The sequence below is a fragment of the Oenanthe melanoleuca genome, chromosome Z (genome assembly GCF_029582105.1).
Source record: "Oenanthe melanoleuca isolate GR-GAL-2019-014 chromosome Z, OMel1.0, whole genome shotgun sequence".
NCBI lineage: Eukaryota > Metazoa > Chordata > Aves > Passeriformes > Muscicapidae > Oenanthe > Oenanthe melanoleuca.
Window position 1 is genome coordinate 55,697,869 of NC_079362.1, and position 25,247 is coordinate 55,723,115.

Consider the following 25,247-nt stretch of genomic DNA (forward strand, 5'->3'; position numbering starts at 1 on the left):
AAGAGCGCAGCTGGCACTGTTGAGGCACTAGGAGCTAAGAAGTGGAGTACTAGCCAAAGACTGTTGGTTGTGGCTCGCTCTTTGAAGAGGAAGCAATACAGCAAATCTGTCCCAGTTATCTGCAGACATGACCAGATTTGTGCATCCCTGCAATACAGGACATGCTGTTAACAGGAATGCTATTTTCCAATTAGTAAGGAACTGAAAACTAAAACAGTAGGACTCAGGTAGTTTTTTATTGTTAAAATACACAGTGGTGCCAATTATTCTTTCCATCCAAGAGGCATTTAAATAGATTTTTAAGAACAAAAAGGAAAAAAAACACCCTGCATTGCTGACTTACATCAAGTTCTCTAAAGTATATACAATGAGAAGTTTAGGGCCTGGGCAAGCACTACAAGTGCTTTTCCCTAAAAACTGGAAATATTTTTGGCTGAAATATCATCATATAGTCACCCAGAGATAGCCATTTAGTAGATAAAATGGCGACTGTCTTTCCTAGTTTTACACTTGGTAAGCTAGTGTTAAAAGACTAATCAGCAGCTTGTACTTCTCAGCTACCATGGTGACACATAGCAACTTTATAGTTAGTTTTGACACTACTTTACTTAAGGCTTCCTATGTGTAAAATCTTAATTGTAGTATTCAGTGTTCAAGTGTTGGAACCAGTTTCATATATTGAGGGACTAAGTCCATAAAGTAAACAGTAAATTAGAAGTGTGTCCTGCCTATGTGATAAAATCCAAACACCATGAAAAGGTATTTAAAGAATGCAATTTGCCTGTTACTTGAGCTACATAAAAAATTAAACCAGAAAACCACAACTATAGAGACAAAAAAGTATATAACTTTATTTAGAATGTATCTTCAAGTTAAGCTACACAAATTGAAGGAGATGTAACCACATGGCAGTAAGAGGTAGGAGAGAGACAGAAATAGTAGACAAGTTGCATTATGACAGTATGACTTTCTGTTGCCTTTAAACAATCTACTCAAAGTTACAGAGCTAGTCCTATCTCAGTATGCATGAATGATTTTACTTTGCACTTGTTACAAAACCAAGAGTGCAACTGAAATAATTTCTAAGCTGAATATTTCATTAGGTGTTTCTATGATCATAGAAGAATATACTCCCATGCAGGCAGGTTACAGGAGTTTACAACTGATTGCAAAATATTTTCTTCTCTAACAAATTACCATACTTACACACTGATAGAACAGTAATGATACAAAACCAATTAGGTGTAAATGCAAATTTGCTTAGTTGAATGATAAACTGCAAGTGATCTTAAATTAAAGCAATATTTACAGGGATTGTGGTTTACCACTTTATCTAGCAAGATGAAAAATTTTAGCACAAGATACAGTGGAGTTACTACACAGGAAAAGGTTCCTTCCACACCCTGTGATTAAGACATGTTGCATGACTGAAACAATCCAGGCAATTCAAAGAAAAGCAGACCTTAGCATAAATGATCTCTCTGTTCATGGTTTCAGTGGAAAAGCATATAATGACAGCTCCTGTTACTGGTTTCACTGTTTTTTGTTTAGGCAATAAAGCCCCTTCTGTTAATACAAGAAACAGAGAATGTTTACTAGTAAAGAGTTGTGCCAGTCAGTTGTAGCACATTCCTGAAGGCCTAGATAATGCTGTTAACATTTTAATTATATATTCTGTATTATCTAAAGTAAAACCTAAACACAACAATGTTGTAGCATGTGAAATTAAAATTACACCTCCATGAAGATGACTTCAAGAGTAGTTTTTCAGATAACCAATGCTTCATTCCATTTAACCTTGGGCATTGTTCTTCCATAAATCCAGTAAGCTATGGAGCTTGTTCTTGACAGTACAAGTACATAACTTCTGCCCTCTTTGGATATTAACATACTTTGTAGTTCTTAAGGAACTAATGAAATTCTTGACACTGTCTTACAGGAGAGAAGTAACTAATTGCATGAGGATTGCTGTTGCAGAGTGAGAATGAGTTTGTAGAGAGATATTGGCAGAACTATCCAGTCCACCATGGATTTTTTGGTTCCCCCTCTCAAAGTTAGTGAAACACACTTTGAGCAGCTGAATATAGGAAAGAGAATTAAAAGGAACTGTGAAGTTTAATAGGATACATACTAGGTGCAACGCTTCCCTCCTAACACAACACACTATTCCAAGTAACACCAGTAGCCCACCCAGAGCCTCCATAAATCATCCTTCTTGATGGTACTCCTGTCCTACTCAGTGTAATTGAACTTAAGTAAGTTTCCTTGAATGCATTAGATTCAGGATCTGAGCTACCTCTGAAAAAAGATCTCTTTAGTGATTCTCTTTCTTGTCATCAAATGTTAAGTCAGAAGCTGTTAGTTGAAAATATATTTAATGTAAAGCTTAAGTATCTCTACAGCCTGAAGAAAGCAGCTACACCAACTTAGAGAGAATTTTAAAAAGCATTTTACTACTGTACATAGGCAAGCTATTCAATAAAGTATGAAATGTCTTTAAATTGTTTATCTATTAAGCTTTACCTCTTTATTCTACAGATGGTCATATGGATTTCCTAGATTTGTATTTTCTCCAATTCCTTTAATTTCTCCTTGGATTCCAGCTGCATTTTTCTGTCTGGTGTAGTAGAGTAAGATTCATACCGCAGAAGCACAACTATAATTTGTTAGAATCAAGTATATTACTTAGCCCCAAATTTTGCATTTGCTTCTGCTGGAGGAGCTCTTTTATGAGCACAAGATTAGAAAGGTTCAGAAGTTCCTGAGCATTTCTCCATTTGGGAGTCTATTGTTACTCCTTACATACCTCCTTCCAGACTCATGAGAGATCACTTTGTCTAAGAAATCAAAGCAGGCTCCTCAAATTATACAAAGAGGAAAGTGTGTTGAGAGCTTCCCTGGGCTAAGAATAAGTATTTTTTATCAGAAAGCAGCATGAACAGTAAGCAGAGTAAAAAAAGTTAACATACTATACATACAGAAGAGCAGCAGTCTTGCAAGAATAATATTAACTGAGCAAGAAACAAGCACTATAGAGTCGAAAAATCTTTAACTTGACTATATAACCATCATTTTAGATAGATATGTGTAATTAAAAAAAAATCCCCAATTGTTTAAGCCAGTGATTTATCACACAAGAATAGAAAAAGAATCCTTCTAAGGCAGTTATTTTTTAAAATTTTCAGTACTAGTTATTTGTACAGTCACAGGCTCAGTTTCAGCTTATTACAGTTAAGAATTTTAAGTTTATATTAAATACTGCATACATACGGAATGTAATACAGCTTGCCATGCCTAGGAACACAGTGCCATAATTCTGACCTCCAGGGCTATCATCATGATGTGAGGGTATACATGGCAGTAAAAAAGCCTACAACTTCTCTTTCTTTTCCCAAGCCAAGTTCCATTTTGATTTCTGTGCATTATCCTACACAGAACTATTGCCTTCTCTTTCTCTACAATGTGTGGTACACCTTCATATGCAGTAATCTCCCTCTCTTCTGCCCAGTGAAGTTGAAAAATATTTCCTGTTACTCATTAAGGTCCCTTCACAGGATTAAGGAAATGGACTTCTCAAACATGAGTTTTAAGTACACTCTATACTCCAATTCTACTTAGTGCTCATTATAAAAGGGCACATCAGATGGGCCTATTGTTTCAGTATTTCAATACTCTTTAAAGGAGTACTGCCATCATGATTCTCACCATAGGAGCAACATGTCTTTTACATTAGAATTTTAGAAGTATCTGGTAGGCAAGATCAAGCACAGTACAAAATTCCTCCCCATATAGTAGTCCCGGAGGTCAATCTGATGCACATACTGAAATGACTTGGACTTGGGGATTATAATAAACCACCTATTCAGTGTATTAATTTTCAGAGGAGTAACTACACATAAACGCTATGTTCCAAGTTATGTGCAAGAGATTTGTTTACCAGATTTATTCTTGTTTGCAAACACACACAAAGAATTTTCTGTCTTCTATTCAAGCAGAAGAGTTACAATGGTGCTTTTGCTACTAACTATGGTATGCATTTGGGGGTTATATATCATTCCAATTCACATGACTCCTTGAAGTCAGGAATGTTCTTCAGTGCTGCCACTCAAGTATCTGCTCCGGATATGATTTCTCAGTTGCTCTATGAGCTCAGGATTCTGCTGCTGTATCTGCTGTGCAAACTGCTGCCCCCTGTGTTGAACAGTTTTAAGTGAAATCAGCAAGCAAAAGCATCATTTGTAAGAAAACAGGATAGTTCAATACAGCTGAAAGGTGCATTACATTAAAATTAAGATTAAAGATGCCTTGATTTACACTGTTAAGGTATTGCAGTATTATGAATTTATCTGGTTAAAATGTCTCCAAACAGGATCATCATCATAAATTTATTTTCATTCTTTACTACTACTACTTCTTCTTGATAACATGGAGGAGAAAAGTATCACCTTACAAAATATATTGCCTTTTATGGTAAAATAACACCTTTGCTCCAGTGATTTATTCCCTTATTTTTGAGAGAATTCCTCTACCAGTTTAAAGTAACTACTCTTAGAGTGCAACCTTATGTTAATGATTCCAGAAATACATTATGTAGCTGCTAACTTGTACTTGTGAACAAGATGTCATTAGCTGAAAAACAAGCATACTATCAAATTTTCATATCTTGCATGACTGGAGTAATAACAGATCTTACATCTGTAACCGTTGTAGCTTAAGAGTTAATAGGGGAGACTAATTCCATGTATGAGAGAAGCATAACACTTGTTCACTAATAAAAAGCAAATGAGTGAAAAAATGACTTCTCGAAAAGCCTAGCTTGTCCTCTCTGTTACTTCTACATTTTGTGCAAATAGCAAACTATCAAGACTCCTTCAAACTATAGTGCAGGTTGAAGGAAGCCACATTTTTATAGATGTCTGCGTAGTACATATTTTTGTGAAAATAGCCCTAGATTTTTGCAGTGACACATTTCTGTCAGCAATGTAAATAATAAATGAGTTTTGCCCTGAAGAGGTGAAACTTAGAAATAATTTGGAACTGGTTAGAATGCTGAAATAAAGTGAAATTATATACCCTATAAGACATCTTGGCATATAAGCAAATGGCATGTTTTTGTGCAGACCCTTCCAGATGGGTATCATCATTATAGTATAAAAGCCTTGGGTACTGGTTTTTGTAAAGGTATTCTTCATTACCCTGAATTCCCTGAAACACTTCTCATCTAAATAGAGGGATGCCAAAGCAGAAATTGGTTTGACTTACGCTAAATAAATATGTAGCTTTCCTAACTAGTGTTTGAGATACTGGGTAGTAAATTTATCCACACAATTTGAAAGCACAGGTAGGAGTATTTAAAAGATTTAAAGGAATGTTTTTAGTAAGTGGCATTAGAAAATAACATATGAGAACCAGAAGGTGAAGCTGAGCACACAGCAATTCAGTCATTGAGTTGATGGAAACATATGGAGCAAACAAACAAGGTCCTGGAAAATGAGTCTTCAAGTTCTTGGTTTTTATAATAAACAGTGGGAATAGACCACAGTATAACTCACTTGACACTGCACCCTTTTAAATAGATGTTGCACTGTTATCCTACTACAAATGTGTGAGTTAAAACCATGAAGTTGTTACTTACGCGTGGATTAGGCTGGACAAATCTGAAAGGCCACCAACCCCAGCAGCAGGGCCACCGATGGCATTTGACATCATCCCTGACATCCTGGAACAGTTAGTACAGTGTTGGTATTGGGGTGTGCAGGGACTTTTACTGTAAGCAATAAACCCCAGTTCCTTTTTGAATTGTTGAGAAGAATTAAGTTGCAAGGAGAAGAAATTACAGTTTTACAGTAAGCAAAATAAAATTACATTTTCAGTAATCTATCTGCATTTCAAAAATAAAGCTGTAAGTACTATACATCTTTTATTAATTCAATCATCTACATACATTTGTTTTAATGGTACCCCACTTTAATACTTACAGTTGTTGAATTTGAGGATTTTGCATTAAGCTTGCTGCCTAGAATAGACAACATACAGTATAAAACATTTACTACTTGGCTATCACTGAGAAAAACATGGGGAAAAACCCCACATGCTGCATTCTGTTTTATAACTAAATTAAGTTTATACACAGAGCAAAATGAATCACTGCAGCAATGTACTTCATGGAAATGAAGCTGATACAATTTGTTTTGCGTTAAAGAAAAAATAGTGGTTACAGATTCAGACATGAAAAATATGACAAGTAATTTAACATAAAAAACCCAGTACCAGAAAACTGAACAAACAAATGAAACATTGAAGAATTGCAAGGACAAATGTTTCCTACTGGACTTTTTGGACAAAAGTCTGTATTTTGTTGCTTCTCAGCCTGGATAAACACATTTTACAACTACTATTAGTACCAGGCATTAACAGTTAAGATTATGGCTACAGAATATTTCTGGATCAAACCCCAGTGTGGACTTACTTTGTAGCATGGTTTTGTGGTAACATTTATCTTCTCTGGTAAATTATATTGCATTTACCATACTCAAAGGGTGTCTGTGGACTGATACTATAGAAAAAACCATGATTTTTCAACACCAGTAATGCAATTCCTAAGGGAATCAGTGTCTGTATGAATGTATCACCAATAGACAAAACACAGTATGTACTTCTTAACTCTCTTATTAAAGATACTACAAAAATCAGATATTTTATTCACCAATATATCAACATATATAGATCAACTTGTTTCTCTAGTTAACAGTTACATATAAAATGTCACATGCAGGTCAATTCTGTGCTCAATATAGCGTTAGTTTCTTCCATCAGTAATAAGCCTTTGTTTAGAGGCCAAAAACTGTGGCTACAAGCAATTTTGTCAAGGTCAGATAGTGATGCAATTTTTTCACCTTAACAAAAAACCAAGTAACTACACCTTGGGAAAATAACTCATTTATTCCTGGATAAATGCCCTGTATTCTATCTACTTTACCAGGCCTCTTCGGGAAACAATGTAAAAGATCCTTTCCCCAAAGCCAGCTCCATACATCACTGATTCTAAACAGACACAAGTTGTCTTAAGTACACATATGGCCAGTGAAGTAGTACACAAGGTTCCAGTGCTATTTAATCATGAAAGCCATCAGAGAACTTGCTCCCTCTTTCCTTGCCTACTGTCTCTATTATTTGGACCTTGTTATCAAACTAGATGTATGGATCTCTTTTGAATGCAGCATACTTCCACACAAAAGCACTGGTTGAAATGTGCTGTTCCAATGAAGTTACCAGAGGGCTTGTAAAGTTTTAACTGCTTTTTTAAAAGGAAATAATTTTGGGGGTTGTTTTTTTGTGGGTTTTTGTTTTTTTTTTTTCATTTATTTTTCTCCAAATTCCATTCTACAAAGTTAAGTAATTACATTTAGCTAATAAAAACCATGAGAACAAAAAGAATACCGAGGGAGAAATACACAATTCATTAATGTACAGAACATAAAAGAATGCACTATATGCTATTTGTATTAATTTTTTAAACTCTTAAGGTTATTAGGGATAATTTGAAAGAGTAAGAACAGAAAGGTCTCTTGGGTATACTTTAGTCCTGATATCATTGTTAACTGCTCTGAGGAGAATTGAAGAAATTCTCATCATGTTGTTGACAAGAGCTTTACTGTCATATACATAAAAACAGCATAGCTAACCTTTATGTGTTGTTTGCTATAAGTAACGGAGAATCAGCTGGAAATAAGACAGGCATTATTTGAGATACTTGCTTCACTTCTTGTTTCAAGTGTAAAATGATGTAGAAAAGTTGAAATTCAGTGTAATAAAACCATTGCTATAATAATCATTAAAATTGCTTGTGTTATTAAACAGTTGTTCCTAAAATTTCAGTTTTTAAAATGGGATAATGCAAACCTTGAGATATACTCACCATACTAATGAAGGCAGGATTGTTTATCAAGCTTGCCATGTCAAAACTCAGTCCAGTTCCAGTCTACAAACAAATTGCAATTGAAGCTAAGTTTCCTACAAAATCCCAGTTAAAACTATTGTAAATAAATAAATACAGAGCAGACTTACAGGACTGGACACGTCTCTCAGTTTCTGTTCTGCTATTTTCAAATTTGACTTGTAAGAGTCATTCTCTGGATCAAGATCAAGTGCTTTTTGATAACTGGTAACTGCTTCTTGATATTTATTCACTGAGGTCAGAGCCAACCTAACGTGAAATAAAGAAATCCTGGTGAGAACATAAATGATGATCAAAAGCCAATGATACATTTTCTGTTCTAAGTAAAACAGTTTTTCTCAACTGATTTTTAGCTTGACCACTTAATTAAAACAGGTTATGCTATTGCGGTACTACTGCTTAGTGTAAGCAGTTGTTTTTGCAGAAAAGGGGCATCCCTCAAAAATACATCTTGCATTGTCTGTTTCACATATATGCAAGTTTCATTAAAAACTCCTTGGCATCATCAAGTGATGTAGTCACTTTAAGAGAACAAGTTGGATGCAGCATCAGTGACTTTTTGCATAAGCTCTAAGTGTTTTTTCCAGTTCTTTTGACCCAAGAGATTATTTAGAAACTTACATGAGTAAGTAGGGCAAAGACACTCTTAATATGAGTTATGCAATGTTAAAAAACTGGACCTACAAATACATTATTTATATATATATATATATATTTTAAACATATACTTTTAATATAATAATTACTATATTAAGTATTTGAATACTGAAAATGTTTGATAATAATATTGTTGTCTTTATACGTTTATATTAAAATTATTTTTATTATTATTATTATTATAAAATTCTGGACCTACAAGTTTCAGCATAATTAATTTTTGTTTCAGGATCAATGTAAAGGTTCTCCTTTCACGTCTCAGAAATAGTAGTAGTAGTAATATCTGTAAAATGCTGTAAGAAACCCTTGTGTCAGGGAAGCCTATTTAATGTTTTGAAAAAGACTGTTCCAGCAGCCCATGAGAGCACAGGACGGACAAACTACTTTTAAGCAGTATTTCTTTTCAAATTTGATTAGCTGCTATATTTAAAATATCATCTTTCTTTGAACTATTCCAGAAGTCCATCTGGTTGCAGTTTCATTTCTGTCTGCTACTGTGTTTTTAATTTATACTGACCAAAAAAATAAGCTGATCTTTTGCACATTTTGTAAAATATTTGTGTATCCCACATTCAGCTCTCTAGTACTCCAGTTCACCTTCTGATGCTGAGCTCTACAGCCTGGGTTGATAAACCTGTGCTTATGCCCACTAACAGACCTTGGTCTTTCTTCTCATGCAAACAAGTTCTGCATTTTAGATACATTCATGATTGTTATCATTCTCAGTAAGAGTATGAAACTCCAAGACTTTCCAATATTGCTCCTGGAGGAACCCACAAACTATTAGTGTTTTCTCTCTTAACTCATTTACCCTCATAAAAAACACAGTCTCCCTTTTGGCCCATTAACTTGCCAAAATAGTTTCTGACCAGACAAGAAATGCAATCTGTAGTTTCTGTGATGCAATAGTGCTTTTTGCAGAAAAAGTATTTTACAGAGAAGCACAGTACAAGTCAGAACAGCAGACAATTTCTTTCCTCACACCTCCCACCCAGAGAAGTGGTCTTTCAGGATCGTGCTGGAAATACCACCTTTAACTGACATTCCCGCTTTAAAATGGCTCCCATCTCTGTATATTTGTGCATTTCTGCATCCTTCTGTCAAATTCTGAGAAAAACTGATGTCTCTCCATAATGCAGTCAGAGAGCACAGCTTTTTCAAAAGGACTTTTTGTTGAGAAGGTGTTTTCTACACCGGGGGCGTGGGGGGTGGGATTTTCACTTATTACTATACAAGAACAGTTTCCTCATTCCTATGCCAAATGTTTACTCGTCTGCTGGGTTAAACAATGGCTTGTAGCTCAAAATATGTCCTCTATTAAAACAACCAGTCAATGAAATAAAGAGAAGCTTGATGGCCTGAGAATAGTCCCACTTCCAGTGTGTATTAAAGAAACATTGGTCTTACACCCAGGACTCTAAATTAACCTCCAATCTCCAGTTAAATCAGCCTGTAGCATCCCTCCACATCAGTGAAATCAAGGGAGCTTGGATTGTGCTATATGAAGAAACAATCTAAGGAGAGTTAAATGAAACAAAACCAATTCAACCTAAAATTTAAAAATTAATTCATAATTTCAAAAGTTCCTTAGTCTAGGTTGATATTAGTAAAATTAGCTGTATTATGTAAATTTTTTAAGTGATAAAATTCCACCACATTTTATCTTAAAATAAATGTCCCCTGCGTGGTTTTGTCTCAGGCCAACAAGAATTATCACAGACAGTTTCAGGGCATGGTTCAAAATTTAACATAGACCAATGCAGTTTAGCAAGAGGTTGTTTGGATGTGGCCACTCCATACTGCAAATTAAATTTTAATAACATGGACAATAGCCATTTTGTGCCAACAAGCTCAACAAACAATCCCAAGCATTTTTTAATTTACTGGTATAAATATAACCTCAAAAGCCATATGTAGCATTAAGTCCACTACCACAATGTGCTTGATTATTGAAAATGCAAAGCTACACATCTTGGAAGAATGGCCCTTCAGTCAAACCAACAACCTGGTAAAGCATTCCTGACATTGTTTTTAGGTACCACGTAAAACCACCCTCCAGAGTCTACACAGTTAATCTCTCAGATATTGCTGAGAAAACCTGCCAAAGAGACATAACTTATTCTTCCTAAAATATCTGCTTCCAAAGAACTATAGAACAGAAAAATTAAGATTTTATTCCTGCTAGTGTGAAGCCCCAATGCTGTTCTCTACCAGCATCATTAACAGATCCAGTGTTCCAACAGTAGAATTTTGATTACTTGTAACAAGTTAGGAGATAGAAAAAAAGCCATCGTTACTTCCTAAACTAAATCCAACGAGTTGATAAATTGAAAGAAAAAAACTGCAAACTGATAAAATCTGATGAAAATGCTGATATTAACCATATAAAAAGAGCTAGCAGTCTGATAGGGTGATCTTCAGAAAATTGCTGTACTTACGCAACAAACATGTTCTGTAAGTGAATAAAACAAATTTATTTTGCTATTTCAGAAAATCTATGGTGATGTGCACATAGGTCTTCAGTGTTTACTCATATTTTTATTAGCTTACCCCATTCTTCCATATGCTTTGCTGTACTTTGGATCTATTGCTATGGCACTCTCACAGTCTTTTATTGCTTCCCTGAAGTTGTTGAGCTTACTTTGAGCAGCAGCCCTAAGAGACAGATGGTAAGAAAGTGAACCTTTGTCAAAAAAAAACACAACCAGCCAACCAACCAACCAAAAGACACAAAAACCCAAAACCAAACCAAAAAAAAAAAAAAAAAAAACAAAAACAAAAAAAAAAAAAACGCAAAACAAAACAACCAAACCCCAAGCCTAGATATTCACACGATTGTGACTTATTTAATCTTACTGACTTTTCATTCGCTATTTAGGCTATGCTTAACTTTCTTTAATGAAGTAGGACAAGCAAATGTTATGAGATAGTAAGTATGTGCATTGCTGGACTATGGTTTTGAAGAACGTGCACTCACCTCTGAGGGCACAAAGGACAAATAATTCTAAGGAACTCTCTAAGATATAGCGTACGACTACCCGCAAAATAAATCATAAAACCTATTACAAGAAGTGACACTGTCAAGTAGTAGTTTATATATCTTAAAAAAAAAAAAAAAAATATATATATATATATACACATTTATATATATAAAAATCACTGTTTAGGAGAAGTATTTTATTCAAATGATGTTTTCCAGTAAGTATCATTTTATAGCCATTCAAAGGACTGCTGTGACTTTTTCCCTGCTCAGATTTTTAGAAATCAGCTCAAGCTTGTAGGTAAATCATAACAGCATTTCTCAATAACCTCTGCATTACTAAATTTCAGTTGCATTTCTGTACTAGAGATACTAAGTGTTGCAGATATTAATAAGATAAGAAATTAAAAATAACATTGAAACACATTAATAGTCAAAACTTCACCAGTTTGAAATCTCTGAAGCCACTCTCATTTATTCTTCCTTGATTAAAAAAACATAGTAGAAATTCTAGTATTTTAATTGTATAAAGCATATATATTTTTTATTAACAATCCTTTCTCCTGTCATTAGCTCCAAATTGCATAGGTTTTTCTGACTTTAATTAAAATGTCTTCTGAATGGGACTACTTATCTATTTTGGGCTGTTAACAGTTGTCCAACTCCACAGACGCCAGTGAAGATTTATAAATAAAAGCTAGGGCCAATGCTTGTTCTCACATGTGTTTGAACAGAAAACATTTTTCCATGTTCACAAGAAGATTTGCATGGCCACCAAATTCTGAGGGCATATCAGCCCCCCCTTTTTTGCACTGCTGTGAATAAAAAGCAATCCCATTGAAAGCAGCATGTCTCTATGGCTCCCAAAGAAACTTAAGATAAGGTATATACTTACTGAAATTCTCTGTCATCCACAAAACTCTAAAAAATTCCTGTTTTCTTTTAAATAATTACATACAATTCTGCTCTTGCTAGTTACAACTTTAACATTTAAGCCCCTCCTGAGGAAACTTCCAGTGATTTTGGGAAGCTTTAAAAACAGATCTGGTATTTCCATTTCAAACATAAAGTGATTCATGATAATTTTCACAAGAAATATAGACGATTTGTACTTTTGAATATGTAAAATGTTAGCAAACTGCATAATTTCTTCAAACTTGCCTTTAAATACTGTATCTTTCATTTATCACAAACTAAACTCTGGAGCAATGGATGCAGAGCTTCAAAAATAGCATAATCCAGTGGGTACAGTGCCACAAGGCCAGATCGACAGCACTTAAGTTAATATATCCTATATCCTTAAATTAATAATGGGGGCATTAGAGGTGGGCTCATTCCAGTAAGGCCTAAAGTTGAGAGTACCTTTACTCTTGGGCTGGTCTTCCAGGCAGTGTTTTGCAAGAGCAGACAGCTGTGACTAGGTTAACATGCCCTTCCAAGTTTACCTGATGCCAAATTACTGTCTTCTTCATTCACGATGGTAAAGAACAGATTAGATAAGAAAACTGTAACAGCAGCACTGTTATTTTTCAACAGGTCACACAAGAAAATACTGAGTATTTATAAAATGCTTGAAATCTCCAAGATAGTATTCCTGCACTGATGATTTCTTTTGCCAAAGGTAGCTAGTACTCTAGCAGATAGCAAGAGAAGCTGTGTCACTAGAACACCAGAGAAAAAGGCTTTTACTACTCTCTGCAGGCTGGAAATCACAGCCTACATTATGATTTAATATGGAAAACCTGATGCACACAATATCTGATCTGAAGAGTTGTAGGCAATTTTAAAGCCCATTTTAACTGATACAGATAGGCTGAATGAGCTCACTTTCACTCTAATTTTACAAATCTAACAATAGATTTCTCAATAGTGGGGTTTCTAGCCTCATGTTACTTTGACCTGCTTCACAATTTTTCTTTAAAATAATGTTAAGAAAGTCCAGGAATGAAAGGTGTGTATCATTTTGGTTTTACCTGTTGCAATAATAGACTGCGTTGTTTGGATCCAGTTCTATAGCCCTAGTGTAACAATCCACTGCAGCACCATAATTTTCTTCCTTCATATGATTATTACCTGAAATAAATTATAGAAAGCTCTTAAGTAATTAGATGAGATGAGTTAGATAAGACAGCTCTGTATGAAAAAAACAGAGCAGCCACCTTATAGCATCTATGTAAGTGAGATATGACTGCACTTTTTTGAGATAATTATTTTAAACAGAAAAGTAATGGAGTAATGCAAATAAAAGCATCTGCTGTCTGTGAAGTTTATTATGTACATTGCAGTACATCACAGAAACCTTCTTTTCATCCTGGTATTTCAGATTTTCCAGCTAGTTTCTGCTGTTAAAGATCACCTTACTGAGAAGTGTCATTTTAACTGCAGTTCAACTCTAGTATAGATTCATCAGTGTTAACCATCTTTGCAAGCCCAATATGCTGTTAATTTTTTAAATCTCATTTTCTTGTATGTCCAAACAACTTGCTTGTAACTAAGTAACACAAAAAAATCAAACAAAAGTAAAACTAAGCACACAAGCCTCATACTATATAATTAACTCATTAGGATAATGAAAAGTATGTATAGTATAAGCAATCCAAAAGGATTTAGAAGTAAAATTTCTCACCAAGGAAGCTTAGAACTTCTCCTCTGTAATAAAGTTTCATATTTCATATGTTTTAAGTCCAGTGGAAGAAAACCCAGAAATATTTATGTAACTTCTCTATAGACAGAAAATTCTGGACTAAGGTCTTTCAAAGCAAAAGACGCCTTACACATTCTTTTGTCCCCAGCACAAGGCTACCCTGGTAGTTTCTGTCTTTCCTGATGACACAGTAGTAAAAAAACCTAATTCAGAGTGCCCAAACTTGTCTGTGGTCCTCCTACTATCAATTTTTGGCCAGCAAGATCCTACAGAAGCCTTGGTTTCCTAGAAATGTCAAGAAATGGTCAGGAAAATTATAACTTCCACTGACTTCTTGTATTTCAGCCAAATATTTAAACCTTCTCCTAAAACAAACAATTCAAGGGATAGGTCAATAAGTTACTACTGATGTAGGTAACTGCGTAAGCAAAGGCTAGAAAAGTTCGGTCAGTGCAACAGTTTATCTCTGAGAGAAAGCAAGACTGTGGAAGCAAGTCCTCAGTGCTTGCACTAACTGAAACAACTGTACTTGCGCTTATTTGTGAACAGAGTGAACTAAAGCAAGGAAGATTTAAGATTTAAGTAAAAAAGTATCATCAAAGTAGTATAAAAATCACATCCTTTAATATTGCTATATTAGACTGTAATTATAGTAAGCAGTCTCTTCCAGTGAGAAGTCAAACAAACTACTTGCATGTATACCATCAAAATACACACAGAATGTTACAATATCTTTCTTGTTTCTAGAGGTCCACTGTTTATGCAGCTTTCCTTTGTTCTAAGTTAAAGATCTGTACACTAAATTATGTTGTCAGACAAAAAAGCTTTGCAAATTAGCTTCAGTCAGCAAGATTGCAGCAGTTAGTGTTCCTTTAAAACAAAAATGCCATCAATGACTATCAGCATTAGAACTTCTGATAGTGGTCTGAATATGACCCAGAGTACAAGGCTAAGTTGGAGACAGTATCAGTGCATACCCTTCTTGTTATCTCTCTCTCCAGCTGCAGCCTTGCTAAAGGAAAACAGAAAAACAGCTAGATCTACTAATCCTGCTGAGATAAGGAAAAGCAACTACATTATTCTATTTTAATATTCTATTTTATAATTATATTTTCTAATAATATTCTATTTTAATACAAAACCCTTAAGACAAAAAAATTACACAAATGGTTATACTTTTGAACATGTGTCCTATGTACCGAAAATACTACCTATTGTTATAATTATGCTGTGGTAATAAAACACAGGTCTTCTTACAATCAGGCCACTATTACCCTATACAAATCTGCACATAATCTGTGCTCTCACACTTCTTACACTAAGCCAAAGTGTCAAATTATGTACAAGGTTAGGAGAGTAATTTCAAGTACTGAGTACTCTGAAGCGTGTATTACTTCCTGGTTACCAAGAAAGAAAATTCAGCTCCCTGATTTTGTTTTGCCATTCATTAGCCAATTTCTACAAATATTAAGACTGGTTTGAGACCAGAGGAGGAGCAGGCTGGTGGCCACAAAGATGAGGAAAGTAATTCCTTTGGTAAGGGCATACACATAGAATGAGGAAATCACAGTTATAGAATTATGATATTATAGAAGATACACATCAAATAGACTTCCCCAAGTTATCTAATTTATTTCCTCATTTGGGCTAGAAAATACTCATAACTGGAAAGCATGATAGTGATGATAGATAATATATGTGTAAACATGGGAAGATCAAAACAGAAAAAGCAGGAAACTAAATTTTAATTTAATTATGGGAAATTTCCAAAGGCATTTCAAGCAGCTCAAAACAGCTTACTAATGCCCCTGACAGATGACACTCTAATTGGTCCTTTGTTAAAGTTTAGTTCCTTCCAATTTTTTTTCAGTAGAGCTGTGGAATTACTTTGGTAAAACCACACAAAGACATAGGACATAATTTCATTTCCTCAGTCTATTTCACAGACCCTTGTGGACTGAAAGATAGCAAGACTGAATTCACAGATTTAGAACAGCTATAACATCCACACCTGCAAAGTGCTGACTATTCCTATAGTTCAATAACTATACTGAGACCTATTCTTCACTTTCCATGAGTTAGCAGTAACAGCAGAACAAAAAGCCAGCATGCACAGCAGGTAGGTTACTAACCGACTAACACATTTTCACTTGTGACCTACCATGTTTGAACTCTCATCCTCAGAATTAAAGAGTTAACAACTCCAACAACTAGGAAAACTTACTTTCAGAGCCAGTAGTAGACAGCATTTATGATTACAGATGACCAGTTTTAAGGTAAGAAAGACATGGATTCCATTTTAAAAACAGTAGAACTTCTTTCACATTATTTTGGAAATTTTGAGAGGGTTACATCTGCCTTGCAATTAGAAGTTTACTTATATTTCCTATAAAATTCAACTACCTGAAAATCTAACAGGTCAAACAATGTGATTCATAAAGCATCAATTTGTAACAATTCATAACAGCTACATGTTTCTTCCTTCCTCTCCCCTTCTTTTTAAGGGGAAATAACATGGATTGCTTCTTCAGCAGCATTAGTGACTTCTATCGTACAGCTGCTTTTTCTCACAGAATAGCAATAAGAGCTGCCAAAGGGAAAATAAACAACTGGCTTGTCCGCAATTTTTATAAAGCACATAAATAATTTCACATATGTGAAATATTAACCCTAGTAAGTTCACAATTTTCCATTTCTTCTGTTGCATCAGTTTTTTAATAATGTTTGACATCACATACCCATTTCAATAAAAGTTGAAACTTTTATAACAATTCCATGCGCAAACAGCCAAACAATAGCTGTTCTTTCTTTAAAGTTTCTGCTACTAAAGAAAGTTTCCAGCTTTACATGTTATCCCTTAGATTTTAAGCAACTTCCAGAGCCAGGAAGAAAATAAACATTATTTACTTTGCTCCTGGATGAAACAAATCACCTAGCCCTCTTACGACCTAGCATTCACTGGAGAATCTATAAGCTGAAGTTTTTTTGTGGGGTGTGTGGTATGCAGCTGCTATATTATCACTACCCACAATAATGCAAAAATGTAGTAAGAGCATAAGGCAATTTATTTCTATTTCTACTACAAACCTTCATCCTTCAGTTGGTCAGCCTTTACAATGCCTTCCGGTAAAGAACGTGAGAGAGGCAGCATATCATTCTGTATGGGAAAAAAACCCAAGATTTTTTCCTTTAATATAAGCCCTGATTTTATCAAAAACTTTCAAAAAGAAATGAGAAGCATCAGCAAATTATGAATGACCTCAGGCACGTCAGGCATTTATCTCTGGGAATTGCAAAATGCTTAAATGGAGAATAAAAAGCTTCAAGTGAGAATGAGGCATCCACTCTTTAGTAATTTTCTATATGGAATTTTCCTTGTCTAGCTGAAATTAATTCCTCCCACTGCCCCCAAAGATTCACATTATGCTAGCTTTTATGGAAATGCAGGTTTTTTTCATATTTTCCTTAAGTTTTCACAATAATTTTGACCTATATAACACTTTAATATTGTGTATACAATATTAAACCTTACCACATATTGGCAGAGTAACTCTAGAATCTAAATTAAATTCTTACCTTTTGAATAGAATTTGTGAACATTTCTATCAAATGCTGTGAGGATGCAAGATGAGTATCTTCCAGGGTAATCTTAAACACAGTCTCCAGACACTGAATTGCAACTTACAGGAAAAAAAATTAATAGCATAAGTCACCAGTTTCTCAATAGAAGCATAGCTTCACTAATTTATTTATATAGCTGTGACTCACTTCCTTATTCAACTACTAAAAACAGCTCTTTGGAACATGTCAAAAAATAAAGAGAGACTACCTGATCCCCACAGAACTAGCTTGCTGAAAAAGACCTAAGATATACACAATCCACATATAGTTTGGCCATTACATTTAAACCAATTTAAAATATAATTTCAATTCCTTCAGTCTTCTAAAGTTTTTTGGTTTTTTTTTCAAATATAAAAATACAGTGATTTAACAAAATACACAATTCATAATACAACTATGAATGTCCATATGTCACACACTCCACCTCAAAGCACACAACTGGCTTATATTTGTGTATCATAACAGCTGGAAGAAAATGGCTCATCTTTACTGTACAGAATAAAGGCAAGATAGCTATTACTCTTAACTTTCTTTGAAATAAAATTGATTTACTTGAAGATACTTTAGTAATCAAATGCTGTATTAATCACAAAGCTGTACCCTATAAAAATGTAATCTGCAATATCCTTTCACATGTTCTGTGTGTAAGGATTAAATAGCCCTCCCAAACTTGCAATAATTCAAATATACTCACAGTAAACCTAAAAATGTATGATTTTTATCCCTATCTGAAGTTTTAAATATGCTCGTATTTTTAGACAAAAGAAGATCAGTGGCAATTACTATATACAATTCTGTCTATATACATACATACATATATATGTACACGCACACAGTTACACTATTGCAAATTATATAATTATTTTCCCTATAATCTTAAGAACCTAGTACAATGTTTTTATTAATGTGTATCATCTAAAAGTTTTAGACTGGACACTGAGGAGGACCAAAGGAGGGTCTTTGTAAAGCCTAGCTTGAACAGAAAAATGGATGTTTTAACACAGATTATAGGCAACCAGGAGTATCTGAATTCCAATTAAGTACCATTAAAAGCAGATTCTTAGTATTTAAACTTACCCTCAATCTAATGTTAATATAATAACTATAATTTGAATTATTTGTTGTATTGCAATGAAACAGAACACCGATCCAAAATTAGAAGAGTAAAATTACTGAAGGTTAACAACAGTAAGGCCAGTTTTTATCTTCTCTGTCACAGCTGGCAAGAAGGTGGCGGGGGGGAAGAGATTTGTAAAACAGTAAAACCTAGAAGATGTAATCTTTTAAAAAATATATACAATAGAAATTTCTAAAAACAGCGTAACATGACACAAAGTTAAAGGTGATAACATGCAACAATTGAATACACTGCTAAATATGTATACCAGTTGCTCCTATAATCTATAATCCTATAATCAGGTCCTAAATCACCCAGTAAGCACACTGAGGGTTTTGGGTTAAACTTCTTTGTCTCCTGCTATGTGAAATACTTAATCCTTGTGAACACAGATTATGCTGATTTTTGAAAAATATATAGACCGTTAATAGGTAACCTTTTGTTACCAGGCCAATTATAAAAAAGTGAAATAACACTGTATCATTTTTCCTTATGTGACTTAATAGGAAGCTACTTGCAATTGTTTACTTACCAATTTTCCGTGCCAGTTTATTGTTATCGAAGGGCACTTCATTTTCTGAATGCCTGTCCTCATTTATAGTTTTGCATAAATTTAAAATACAACCCCATCCCTTCTCTTTCTCAAGGCATCAAATCTATGACACCAAATCTCTATGATACAGAAGTTTCCCAAAATGCAGCAATGCACATTATGTGTAAACAAAATTATTCTGACTATAGTATTATTATTCCTCAGCATTTTCATCAAATAATTAGTTGGTGCTGTGAATTCCCATATTTCTCCTTTAAATGGAAAATGGAATTTATAATCTTTCTATCTATTACAGTTATAATAAAATTAGGACCTCTTATAGGATGAATCAATAGGTTAGAATAACCACTGGCTAAATGAAGACAGCAACGGATACATAGAAGTAGATTATTGCTAAACAGAAACATTTTCAGGTCAGAAAATATAATAAGCTGTGATAATAACTAACTAAAGTCAGTAACTAACCTGTTTTAGTGCTACACAAAAACATGACTCCAGTAAAGTCGAAGGAGTGGAAATTTGTTTTTTGCCTGAAAAGTTTCTCAGGAGGCCAGACTGCTTGCACATTTCTATCTCATTTATCAAAGTGAGGCACTGTCAAGTGCTGTAAGCTCATTATCAGAAAAAGACTTGATGCACCATGTGGGCTATACACCTAGGATTTTTCCTAGGTCTGATATCAAAGGCCAAAGTTATCTGTTCTCCCAATTAGCTCTACCACCACCCACCTAGGTGGTGGCCAAAGCTTGAAGTGACCACCTTGCAAACCAGTAGAGATTCCCACTTCCCTGCTGAAGAGCTGGGACTCACACAAACACCCATTATCTGACAATACCAGTGCCTGAGTCATGCTGGAACTCACCTATGTATTCCCAGTGCCACAAAGCTCCAGAACTTTTGCTGTCCAAACAAAAGTTTGCATCACCAAGCAACACACAGCCAACATGCATCACATGCATCCACTGCCTTCCTGTTTTGGAAACACTGCCTTACAGAAATTAGTTGTGGTATATCAATCATAGAAGTAAGAAGAAAATCACAGCCTTGTGCATATTGTAGAAAGAAGAAAGAAAGAGAGAGCGACAGAGAGAAAGTAACTGCGCCCTGTAAACAGGAAAGAGAACTAACTGCAATTTAAACAGTCTAAAATATAACTTGGAAGAAGGGAAGCTTCTAGTTCATATAAAAGAGTTGAGAACTAACCACCAGAGATCTGTATCACTGCTCTAGATGCTAGGGGAATGTATTTCTCTAGTCTACCTCCCAATTACTCTGCTTTCTCAAAAAAAGGCGTTTTTATTCATCAAGAAAGTACAAAACTCCTAAAGGAAATTTACACTCATTGACATTTCTATGTAATTCAAACATGCAGGATGCAGGTTATCATTGAATATGAATACATCCTAGACTCGAATTTTATAAAGGCTTAATTTTTTTAGTGATGTTCTATCTCTTTTTTTGTTGTTTTATGGGAAATGGGAACTGTTTGAATTACTTCTTGGCACAGTCACTTAATCATACAGCATTTTATCTTTTCATAGACATCATGTAGGTACATAAGGTACCAACAAAAACTATCAGTCAATTCTTTTCATCCCTTATGTCTCCACCTAACGTGAAACACTTCAGTGAGTAAGACTTGGCTATTGCTACTCTACATGCACTAAAGATATTTTGCACAACTAAACTGAATCTATTTTTCAGAATGCCTGCCCCTTATCTTCTAACACATAGCATATGGTACCATGCCTGCAGCAGAGCACAAATCTAAAAATAGGATTTCTGATCTGTATTAAAATGGTAAATTTCACATTGGCTTTTAAGCATAACTGAAGTTTTGTAATATTTTTTATTTAGAAAACTGAATCTTAAAATTGATTCATATATACATTGGCTAAGGCTGCTCTAAGACACGTAATCAGGTAAATTTTCAACCATAACTCAATGTTTACCAGCTTCATTATAAAAACAAAATTAAATTTCTTCATCATTACATATGATTTCCAAAAACAGTTTACTTTCATCACATGAACATCACCATAATCTGACACAAGTTAAATTTATTGATGGCTGCTGCTTTTCAATGCTTTTCAAAATGCTCCAGATTCTGACATAAAACCAAATCTTTTGGCTTTTATTCCTTTGGTGCTTTGAATATAATGACACAAAGCTTTCTTTCTTGTTTACTTTGATGAACAACTACAGTGGATGACCAATACTTATTAGAAGGAACCACACTCCAGGTTTATCTTTTAATTAATGACTTTGAGAAGCAGGACTTGCTTTGCATCTCAGTAAAGCCTCTCCATGCTAAGATTTCACAGAACTCAGTGATCAACTGCACTACTGGTCCTAGACTTCTCCCTCCAGATTCCTCCTCTAGCTGATCGAGACAACCAAAGACTGCTTGAAACAGTAGAGAGATCTTTTTTAAACATGATATGAAAAACTAACTGCAGTGTTAGGATTTAACTTTCAGTTCTACATTCTGATACCACCTGACACAAAGTCTCCAGGAATTAGGGAAAAGGAGTAAGAGCAGTATGAAGGAGAACACCAAATACTGCAAGGTTATAAAGACCTAATGAGTATCTGTCAGTAGAGAAATATAGAGAATATGTCCACAGACAGATGAATTAGTGAATATTTTCAGTATTATAAACACAATCACATATTCTTTGAAGCCAGTACTCAAGTGAAAAAGAAATGCAAAGCATTTCTTATTTTCTTAGAATGTCTTTTTCCTCACAAATAACACAGAATCCTTGAAAGTAGGAAACAGTTCTTCTCATAAACCAAGACCAATATAGTAATTATTTTACTTCCTTTATAACCAGTAGAGCTACTAACAGATATGAAATGTAGAAAGCAACCAAACATAAAAGAGAGAAAGAGGCAGCAGAAATCTGTGGTAATATACATAAGTCATTACCAGTGTCATTACAGCACTGCTTAACTTAGAATCACAGAATTCTTCAGGTTGGGAAAGACCTCTGCAACTGATGTGATTCTAAGTGCCTGTTGCTCAAAGTAAGGCACAACACATTTGTAGCTTAATAATACTTTTTAAATGAAAGATAACTTAAAAATAATAATCTCAGAAACATTAGGATCATGATCTTATTTGCAGATAATATTTGGTGCCAGTTTCATTTACATCACCAGTTACTTTCTATGATATTATACATTGAGGAATTTAACATGTGTAGATATTATATACATACACACACACATATATTCATTCATATATATATACACATATATATATATACACATATATATATATATATATATATATATATACACATAAATAAAAATATATGAAAGCACCTTTGTTGCTTACCTTCCAAGCTTTCTTGTTCATCTGGAGTGAAAGTATCCATCTGACTCTGTTCTCTCAAGAAATGGATGACTGCATAAACCAAGCGCTTGACTGATGACATGTTGAAATTGTTTTCTGTTATGTCTTAAAAACAACAGAATCTCTTATTTTAGAAAAATGAATCCCTACAGCCTCCTAGTTACCTCAGTAAGAAGTATACACAACACATAAAACCTAATCATTCACCAGAAAGCCCAGTAACACAATGTCTTGAAAAAAGTGGTGAATTTGCATGGATTAGGGAAAACTTCTACAATCATATAGTCTAACTATGAGAAAAAAAACACGTATTTCCTCCAATTTATTTCTGGAAGAAAAGTTCACCAAGGCTAAAAAAATTCAGGAACTTATTTTGCATTTATACTTTTTTTGAAATGGTTTGCAGTTTATTTACATACACACTTGCAAGTAGAAGCACATTGGTTTTGAAGTCAAAACCAATTAAAAAGCCACTATAATAAATACAATGACATCAAGAAATACACTTCAGTGGAAGTTGTTTTATGATATGCCCTGGTCCTACCCTTTGATAAAAGATGTTCTGTGGTATGACACACACGGTGTTATCCTTCAATGTAAGATGTTCTATGGTGTGACACACACAGTGTTATCCTTTGATAAAAGATGTTCTACAGTGTGACATGCACAGTGTTATCCTTCAATAGAAGATGTTCTGTGGTGTGACACAAGTGTTATCCTTTCATAAAAGGTGTTCTGTGGTGTGACGTGCTATTATCCTTTAATAAAAGGTGTTCTATGATGTGACACGGTGTTATCCTTTCATAAAAGGTGTCCTCTGGGGTGACACACTATTATCCTTTAATAAAAGGTGTTCTATGGTGTGGCATGGTATTATCCTTTCATAAAAGGTGTTCAATGGTGTGATACGCTATTATCCTTTCATAAAAGGTGTTTGATGGTGTGACACGGTGCTATCCTTTCATAAAGGGTGTTCTGTGGTGTGATATGGTGCTCTGAGCAGTTTATTGTCACTTTGGACAAAGAAATGGAACATCATGACCTCAGTGCATACTTGTGATTAGTGACATTACTGGCTCAGTCTGATTTCCATTCAGCATCAGCTGGGAGTTATATAACTTGGAGGACAATTTTAGTCACAACTTTCCAAGTTATTTTTCCTTAAACTGTTTTGATTTTAAATGGCATACACAACCTTATCCAGTTCTCCAAGCAAAGCAGGTTTAAAATGTAGCATTAAATGAATGGACCAGCTCTCGCCAGGTTTTCTCTCCACAACCCGCGAGCAAACCGGTGTGCAGCCAAACCCGCACCAGGCAAACCCGGCGTGGAGAAGGGGAAATCAGCCGGGGATGCATAGCCAGGGACACTGGGGTCCCCTCTCCGCCCCCATGAGGGACAGCGGCTGTGGATGCACAGCCAGGGACATTGGGGTCCCGCTGGGGTCCCCTCTCCGCCCCCATGAGGGACAGCGGGCGGGGATGCACAGCCAGGGACATTGGGGTCCCCTCTCTGCCCCCTATGAGGGACAGTGGCTGTGGATGCACAGCCAGGGACACTGGGGTCCCACTGGGGTCCCCTCTCCCCATGAGGGACAGCGCGGGTCCCACCGGCCGGGCCGCGCTCCCACCCCACGCCCACCTCCCGGTCCCTCCCAGGCCCGGGTCCGCTCCTCGGGCCCCAAGGACAGCCCTGCACCAGCCGCGGCGCCGGCCCCTCCCGGCACCGCACGGACCGCGGCCGCACTGCCCGGGGCCCGATCTGCCCCACCGGCCCCGAGCTCCACCGACCGGGGGCTGCGCGGAAGCGGCGCATAGCCTTCCCACCCCGGAGGAGCTGCGTTCACTGAGGGGTCAGGCATCGCCCTTACCTGCGAGATGCGGCGAGTCCGCGCTGCCTCCGGCTGCGAGACACCGGGGACGCGGGGGCGTGCGGAGGCGGCGGAAGCGGATGCGCAGGACCGCGGCGGAGCGGGGCTGAGGGCTGCGCCCGCGGGCGGCGAGAGGGCGGCGCGGCAGCGGGCACGGGAGCAAGCGGATTCCTCCTCTCCCTCTCCTGCCTCCCTCCTCTTCTCTGCCGCTTGTCCTTCCTCCTCCGGTCTTTTCTCCTCCTTCGTTCCTCCTCCTCCTCTGCCGCCGCCGCCCCCGCCCCCCGCGCCGCCCCCCATGCTGTCGCTGTGCGCGGGCGCGGCTCGCAGGTAGGCTCTCAGGGCAGGTGGTGCAGCCGTGGGGCCCGGGGCGGGGTGGGGGGCGGCAGGGGCGGGGGCCGCCCGGCCGGCCTGCAAGCCGGGGGGGCCGGAGGCGCCCGCGGCTGACGGGAGGTTCTCGTTCTTCGCTTGAGGAGCCGGGCCTGACCCC

At 36.2% G+C, this 25,247-nt stretch overlaps 2 protein-coding genes across 7 annotated transcripts in view; one reads left to right on the top strand and one right to left on the bottom strand.

Moving 5' to 3' along the window:
* Positions 1 to 825: 825 nt before the first annotated feature.
* On the bottom strand, positions 826 to 25,036 carry SGTB (small glutamine rich tetratricopeptide repeat co-chaperone beta). Of its 2 annotated transcripts, XM_056514456.1 has the most exons (12): positions 24,761 to 25,027; positions 22,873 to 22,995; positions 17,815 to 17,918; positions 17,326 to 17,395; positions 13,568 to 13,667; positions 11,165 to 11,269; positions 8,068 to 8,206; positions 7,919 to 7,981; positions 5,979 to 6,016; positions 5,636 to 5,719; positions 3,439 to 4,191; positions 826 to 3,370 (listed from the first exon to the last, which is right to left on the bottom strand). In XM_056514456.1, exons 2-11 carry the CDS (start codon positions 22,970 to 22,972, stop codon positions 4,080 to 4,082), a joined length of 915 nt encoding a protein of 304 aa, XP_056370431.1. In that variant the 5' UTR covers positions 22,973 to 22,995; positions 24,761 to 25,027; the 3' UTR covers positions 826 to 3,370; positions 3,439 to 4,079. The 2 variants fall into 2 exon arrangements, with proteins under 2 accessions (XP_056370431.1, XP_056370433.1); XM_056514458.1 differs by lacking the exon at positions 7,919 to 7,981 and having other exon boundaries at positions 24,761 to 25,036.
* NLN (neurolysin) overlaps positions 24,768 to 25,247 on the top strand; it is a 36,237-nt gene continuing 35,757 nt past the window's right edge. For all 5 annotated transcript variants that reach the window (XR_008842600.1, XM_056514452.1, XM_056514454.1 and 2 more), the window contains exon 1: positions 24,768 to 25,087. Coding sequence is in view for 4 of the 5 variants with exons in the window: in XM_056514452.1 (XP_056370427.1) it covers positions 24,768 to 25,087 (320 nt within the window). In the remaining variant the exon portion in view is untranslated. The remainder of the gene's footprint in view (positions 25,088 to 25,247) is intronic.

Excerpts from the sequence above, each read along its gene's own strand:
- SGTB (XM_056514456.1), bottom strand. The coding sequence starts at position 22,972 with ATGTCATCAGTCAAGCGCTTGGTTTATGCAGTCATCCATTTCTTGAGA. Across the intron at positions 11,270-13,567 it reads GCAGTCTATTATTGCAACAG|GGCTGCTGCTCAAAGTAAGC; the intron begins GTAAAACCAAAA and ends TCTGTCTCTTAG. Across the intron at positions 6,017-7,918 it reads ATCCTGCCTTCATTAGTATG|GCAGCAAGCTTAATGCAAAA; the intron begins GTGAGTATATCT and ends TGTCTATTCTAG.